General features: G+C 31.4%; 1 protein-coding gene across 1 annotated transcript; it reads left to right on the forward strand.

Moving 5' to 3' along the window:
* Window positions 1-1500: 1500 nt before the first annotated feature.
* Window positions 1501-5608, forward strand: LOC124355196. Its single transcript, XM_046806203.1, has 2 exons — window positions 1501-1684; window positions 3252-5608. Exons 1-2 carry the CDS (start codon window positions 1516-1518, stop codon window positions 3467-3469), a joined length of 387 nt encoding a protein of 128 aa, XP_046662159.1. The 5' UTR covers window positions 1501-1515; the 3' UTR covers window positions 3470-5608.
* Window positions 5609-8268: the final 2660 nt, after the last annotated feature.

The raw sequence follows: 8268 nt of genomic DNA on the forward strand, positions 1-8268 counted from the left end.
AAAAAAATCTTAAAAATACCGTATACACACAAATTAGCTCGAAACTTAACTTTTTATACAAAAGTAAAAAACTTTTTTTATAAATACTGAAATTTTTATATTTTTTTTAATCAAATTTTATTTGTAACGATATGTATCATATTCTGCATTTAATAAGAAAAAAAACAATAACAAAATGATGGAAATCTGTTTGGTAGTTATTTTACAACAGCTTTTTTCCCAAAAGCTTACAAATATGCGAAAAACAGCGTGGCACTTTATGCATATGCCTTCGGAAAGTACCCGTGGCACTCAAAGGGTTAAATGAAGGCTTTTTGGAGCATTTGCAAAGATTTTAAATTCAATGTTACTAAAATACTAGTTACATACATTAACTCAATACTACCTAAGTTTGATTCTACTGTCTTCTTAATTTCTAAATTATTGCCTGTAACTCTTATTTGAATATTTCATTCTGGCTAAATCTATTTATAAATCATTTACTTGAAGCCATATGTTTATTTATTATTTTTTTAAAACATGTTTATATTTATTTGTGGAGTTGCCAAATATAGATGAATATTGGAAAATGTGTAAACTTGGTCAACAGTTATTTATACAATATATATATATATATAGTATTATTTATATATATTTATCCCTTTGGGATCCATCGGGACAGGGTCTGTCCCACTAGTGGTCAAGTCACATGTGATCAGCATCTGTCCCGACACACTAGGGTAGCCGATTATTTGTGTCCCCAGGCTGTACATTAATGCTGATAGCCAATTAACCATTACATGTAAAATTTTCACCTACCCTGATAAATAGTTATATTTTCTAAAAGAATATTGAAAATTCAGATTCGATTTTTTTTTTAACATAAATACATTTTTTGTTGTAATGTTTTATTTTGTTTTGGTGTGTAAATAACTTACATCAATAATAATTACTAAAATATGTTCACTACAGGAATTTACTAATTATTTCTCAATTAATGTATTATAGCCAACTAAGGTTTAATATATTGTGACAAACATATAATCTGTGTTTATTCCACTACAGAACATAGCATTTTTTTATGGAAAAACAACAATATCAAATTAATCCAATGTTATCGTAATAAATAAGTGGTAAAAAGATATTGTGTTTAAGGAAGGCCGCAGAGTACCATAATATATTAATGTTTTCATCCGACTTCAAACGTTCCACACAGATGTTTACAGAAATGCATATAGTGTTAAATTGGCTTCTCCTATTATGTAATCTTTGTGTGGATCGATTAGCGGTGTGGGAAATATTGTATTTACAAATACTGATATAGCTATAATAGAACCCTTGCAAGCTTACTACATAGTTGCATTGTTAGTTGCTAAGTTAGTTTAAATTGGATTAGTGGACTTACTTTACGCATTTACTATACTATAGTTTATAATTACATCGCTTTTGTTCTTTTTAAAGAAATATGATGTCATAGTAATAAATTATTCCTCCTAAGCTAAAGCCACAAATCCACAGATGGTAATAGAATGCAATATGATTTGTTCTCCAGTGATATGGAACCCGTGGGTGGAGCAGAGTAAGGATCTCAGCGATTTTGGTGATGAAGAGTTTCCCAACATGGGTGTGTGTGGAAGCAGGCCACGTGTCCAGTCCCGTGGTGCTGCTGCCAGGCACAGCCTTCGAGGCGAGCCAGATACTACAGGTACCGCAGTCTACTTTCTCTCAATGATTTTCTTTTAAAATTATACATTTTGACCAGTTTATCCATATACATATATATATATATATATATATATATATATATATATATATATATATATATATATATTATATGACAATCATTTTTAATTTATTGATAATTGGTCAATAGTTTGTCAGTTCAAAGTCCTGTTATAGATTTCTGTAATACCACCCATTTCTTATTTATCACATCACTATGAGTGTGAAGCACAACAACATTACTTAATAGTAATGATGGTTGTAGACATTATACCATACATGATGTCTAATGACAGGAAAAATCGGGAATAGTCAAGGATTTTAAAAATATGGAGAAAGTCAGGGAATTTCACGATAGGCCGGGAAATGTTTCCGGTTATTCTTGCTGTTGTCTACCAGTCATGGAAATCCCAGAAAAGTTAACAAATTTTAATGAGGATTCACAGAAATCTCTAAGTCATGGATTATGACAAATGGTCTATTGGTATATGTGACAATAATAGGCCAACAATATCTTATAGGCCAATAATACACCTCACTGGTGTGGTGGGCTAAAACAAATTTAAAAACAGCACAGACTACACTTAAAAAGTACAAAGCTAGCCTGTCTGACTATTACCGGTGCAATACACACCTGTCCGACTGCAGCCTTGGAAGCGATGCTGGATCTGTTTACCACTTCACCTTCATGTGAGGAAGGAAGACAATGAAAAGTGCTATAGGCTAAGCCTTAAAGAGGTAACGTGGAGTGAAATATCTGATACAGTTACATATATCATACCCGCCATAAGATAGAAAGGCAGAGAGCAACATATGCAGCACATATTCTTTGCTTATGCAAAGCAGTCTCTCGTAAAAATATCTTTTTTTTTTTTAGAGAGAGAGTCTAAACTATTTTAGCAGGTTTATATCACAATAGACCAGAATTGGTCGCAGTGATGGGCGGGTAGCAGTGCCTAACAATCCCTCTTTAAAAAGAAAGAAAAAAAGACATTAAACTATACAGGAACTATTCATGGATTTGTCAAAGATACCTAAGATAAAAGTGAGTGGGTCTTTTAAGCCAGAGCCAAACAAATGATAATAAATAGTTGGTCAAAAAAGTGTAATAAACTGTACATTTTCACATGTCCAAAAATATATTATTGATACTGCAAAATTCATTTTGCATAAATGGTGTCAATTCTTAAATATTTAATTACTGTTATTATAAACCAACAAATAAATGAACAATTTATCAATTTTTTGGAAGCAAAGTATATACATACTGTATATATACAAGTATACAAGTATAATATAATATAATAATATAAGTATATAATAATATAAGTATATATACAATACTGTATAGTCAATATCAAGATTAGCAGATACTGCAACCAATGAGAAGTATTGACTATGTGAATTGGAGGGATGAGCATGGAAGCAGGACAGATGTGGATGAACTTTAACTTCTAATTAAATTTGAAAGGGTTGTTAATTAATGTTGGGCATTTCAAATTTATAAAAATTTATGTAGACTCTATTTCATTTTAGGCTGTGTGTTACAGGTAATGTGAGTGGAGGGGAGCAGTGCAGTGGGTGGGGCAGGGGCATTGGGGACTCGAGGTGGCCGAGGGGGGGTCCGTACCACTCCCCCAGTAGACACACCCCTGCTGCAGTACTCCACACCCTGGCTGTACATGGGAGAGGTACTACAACATCGATTACTGATGGACAAGTCCCCAGACTCTCCCCACCCCCCTTGCAGTCAACAGGCAGAGTGTAGCATCTGCTCTCTCAATCTCTAGGCATTGAGTCAAGCTTTGAGTTGAATTATCTTTTATCGTAAGTTGTATTAGAATAATTGTTGCTCTCTAAAGATTATTAACAGACATGTTGGGAGTTTTCATCGTGTCTCATCCGTTTTACTGTTATATAGTTGTTCTGAAGTTATGTGTCATATATAATAACAATAATAATTTATAATATTTTTATACACTGTCCAAAATAAAAAAAATAATTATACTCCACTTAAAACACAGCAATCTTTGCTTTCTGTGTACAATTGCCATATAAAATGTGAATGTAATATTAAAGAGTTCAAATGTGTGCTGCAAACGGCTCAAGATTTTTTTGTAAAAAGTATTAAATTTTTGAATGCTCATTCATATAAATACTTTGATTACAATAGATACGCTAAATTCTGTATGATTTGTGTTGTGTCCATTAACCTGCATGTTGGAACACTAGTTCAATGGCCGTAATTAGACCATCCATTCAAAATGATATTTTATGTGGTTTCTTTTAATATTGTAGATAGGACAAATATTTAGTTGTAAGAATAAACATAAAATATTCACAGCTTAACATTTTGAACTTGAGATGAAAAGATCAGTATACCCCAAATCTATTATGAAATAGACTAATTGATGTATTAAGTTTTAAAATGTACCATGACAAAGACTGGATGAGAGTATATTCAACTCAAAGCAGAGCTTTCAGTAGTAAATATTCATTTTTTTCAATAATGTTAACTAAAAAAGATAATGATATTTAAAGAAAGAAATTAAGTTTAGGGTTCTTGTCTTAATATTAAGGCGTTTTAGATTTATAATTTAATTAAATACTTAGAGTTTTTACATTCGCTCTTTTGTAGCTCAATTTTAAGCCAAAGCTAAAATTTAAAATGTTGCATTGTTATTATCGAAGCACAAATTTAGGAATCATTCTAACTCTTGTTGATATTGTTTTAGACTATTGTTTTGTTTTGAGGATCATGTTGATGTTATTCTTAATTAATGTTTTGTATGAAAGATTATCTTGCAATCTGGTTGTATCATCAATTCATATAGATATTTAAGAATATGGTTGTATTTATGTGTAATCTGTATAATTATTATTTATTTTTAATTATTAAAAATTTAAGGGCAGTCATAAAAGTGATCATTTTTTAATATGGACCATGGCTTCTTTACATGATTTATTTATGTATAAAAACTGTAGCTTAAAAATAGGTAACAAATTTTCCAACAAATTTATTATATTATTTACTTAAAATTGTAAAAGAGAGAAGAATGATAAGTTCGTTAACTGTGACATTCCTTATTGAAAATTATAGTTTTCTTACTAAGAATCCATTTTTATCTAATAAGTTAAATGTTAGGTCGTACTTGCGGTTTTGTCTTCCACGCGGTGGTGCTTTGTCAATCAGTGTTCGTTCGTCTGTAGGTGACTGTGATTTTGTAACAAATACCAAGCAATAAGCTGATAATAAGTGTTAATAATTGTCTCGTTTATTTTCTTTCATTCCATATTTTGGTAAGTTCTGTGTCCACTGAGTGGAATTTTTTTAACTTATAGAAACTTGTCTTAACTAATTTTGTATAGTACAATAATATTAATACCTCTTTTCCTTATACTTATTTAATTTGGTTCAATATATTACTTTTTTAGAATAATACTTTATTAGTATTTCCTTTTAAATTTAAATCTCTGAATGTTAAGATAAGTTAGTTATCGATTTGTAACTGCCTATGTGTTCCTTTAAGAAAGAATTTTAGATAGAAGATAAGGTGTGAATCCTACATAACAGATTTAATCATTCCTGTAGCATTTCATATAACGTTTATATTTCTCTACTTTGTAAATTAGAGTAGCGTCAGATCAATATAAATGTACTGTTCAATTAGTTTATTAACAAATATTTATGCATGTCAGTTGTGTCATTTATTCACTGCAGTTATTTTATTATTTATTTCATTATCAAATAAGAGGTCTTTATTTCATTGTCTGTTTCTTTTAAATGTCAGAAAATTGTTCTTCTAAGTACAAGCATTTAATATAATATTGTCCTATTTGAGTGAATTATATTATTGGTTGTCTATTATAAATTAGAAAAGTAATAAAAATTATACAACTCCTTTTATAATATGTTTTTATTTTTCAATTACCTGATATCTCTTTATTCTCAAAATAATTCTATTTTTAAGTATCCTTGAGTTTCACCCTTATTAATTCAAACTAAATAATAATTATTTATACCACGTTCTCCCTAATAGAATGAGTAACATTTTTTAGGACTAATTATACTTGTATATTGGTAGATTGAGAACATTTCATTGCTAATTTTTATTAAACCATTTTTTGAACCTAAAATTTATGTAAATGTCGAGTTTAACTCCAGTTTACCTGCCTCTTAGTGCAGCGTCTGGTATTATGACATTAGTGCAGCATTATGTATAGAAAACTCGGTTGCTCCACTGTGCACATAGATCTTATATAAAATATCGTAGTGCACTTGATTGTGCACCTGATGAAACAATGAAGATACATACCTCTTCTCTATGTCCAAACAATGAAAATATGTTGTTTTGAGTTGTTTGTTGTAGACTTATTTTATATCTTCAGACAAACATGACTTCAGATTCTAGGAGTCAAGTCTGTGACGTCAGATTCCAACTTCATATTGAATCAACCTTTCCCACTATAGCTACTTTATGTCTAAAATGTGTATCTACCCACATTTAGTATATAAAGGCAGAACCCTCACTCACTCATCACTAATTCTCCGAATTCCCAATATCTCTGAAAGAGATTTGGCGCGTGTCATGATCTAACAGTAAAATAAAAAGAATTTCTTCAAGATAAAACATTCATAGGGTTTTAATACAGACTACCCGCATCGAAAGTAGTAGCTTTTTCACCCAAGTAGATTACAGACCAACGTATGTGTGTATACTTTCTTAATTGGGACAACAATGTAATCACTTCTGTGGTGCCAGTTTACCTGCCTGTCTATGGTATGGAAGTAGACGCTTATTTAGCGTATATATTTTCTGGATCAGGACAAAAATGCAAACTAGAGCACTGGAAATGCCCGAGACAGATAGTAGACAGATTACATTGACTGAAAGTTTGTAAAAAACCTGAGGCCTTCCCAGTCCCAATAAACTGTGGCCATCTCGCACACGTTTTCTTGTAAGGAAGTGTATTATTTTTGTAAGGATGTGTGGAAATTTCTGACAAAAGTTCATTAATAGTGAAGCGATTCAAAATTATCATAAGGCTCCAACATATTACATCATAAGAGCATTCACTAAGAATACTATAGGCTTAGTATTCTTTCACTCTAACCTAAAATTATTCAAGTGTGACTGAAAATGTTGGAGCTATTACTTCAAATATTATGGAATTTCGCAGAGAAATTTGCGAAGTTTATTGGAACTCACTTATTTTTAGAAGTGTTAATTATGCCTATGACACACCTGTTATTCAATAGAAAATTGTGTCACGGGTAACTGCTAGTTGAGTAATGACTAATTCAATCTGCAATATTGTGTAAATGAAGAATTGTGCAGCACCCCAAGCAACACTTGAGACGAGTGTCAATTTTATTAACAATTAAAAAAATCAATAATTGATCGTTCATTTCATAAAACTGTTAAAACTGAGTTCTGATAGTCAATGCAGAGGTGCACTTGAGGGATGTCTTACCCCACTTGATACTATCTAAATGTTTCTCAGTCTACATGAGACTCCAGCACTGTAAGGGTATTAAATAGAAATCTGAAGATTTAGATTTATCAAAAACTATTTTTAGTGTAAAAGGAGTTTAAAAATACTTGATACAAGCAAATGTAAGCCATTTAATGTATTTTTTCTGAAATTTACCTATTGGTTTTAAGATTATTATGAATTAAACTTAATATTTCCATAATATACACATTAAACTAAATCAGAACGCTTAGAATATTAAATGGAGTTTTACATGGGATTCTAACATTAAAACACAGGGCTAAAGGGTTTCTCTTCTGGTTGGCTTATATCTTCCAGTTAAATCTACACTTAAATACAGCAAAAGCTGATGTGTCCCCATCGATGTCCAAGATCAGATCACTAATCACAAATGACCAGGATAAAATTGTTGATAAATAGGTTCGAAAGTTGTTGCTAGTGTAAATATGACCGCGTGGCTAGCATCACTTCTTCCAAAATAACATGACTGAGAAACAACCTCCTCCTCATGGAATCTTGACAGGATGTAACCCCTACCCTTAACCTTACCCATCCTGAATATCCTGTCACTCTGGAAGCAAGAGCAGTTTCTTATTAGGACTACGTACTATGAGGGGTTTCATCAGTTTCTTGTGCTAAGTGAAAAAACAATTTTTTAAATTTCTAATCATAGATTTTTGACCATTGAAAAATGTTTCCGAGGCATTGTCCCATAAAGGAAATTCACAACCTGATAATGACATGTGCATTGTAAACCAAAATAATTCCAAGCATTCAGAATCAATACATTAAAAAATTACTGGTTTAATCAACTTGTACCTGGAAGTGTATTAAACAGTCTTCATTGCCTTCATGTCACCAAGTGAGTTAACAGAGTGAGTCACTGCCATTGCCAACATTTTGGCAGAGTTATGACTGCCTTATGGTTTTGAGAGAACGTGATAAGCATTTAAGTGGAATTCGGCTCTACTGAAGTGTCTGGAGATGATGCTACTTTTGAATTTGTGGATAGGTCGCAAATTACTTGGTGCTTTCAGTGACCTGTCCAAGATATTTTACTGTGTGAATTAC

The sequence above is a fragment of the Homalodisca vitripennis genome, chromosome 2 (genome assembly GCF_021130785.1).
Source record: "Homalodisca vitripennis isolate AUS2020 chromosome 2, UT_GWSS_2.1, whole genome shotgun sequence".
Taxonomy (NCBI): domain Eukaryota; kingdom Metazoa; phylum Arthropoda; class Insecta; order Hemiptera; family Cicadellidae; genus Homalodisca; species Homalodisca vitripennis.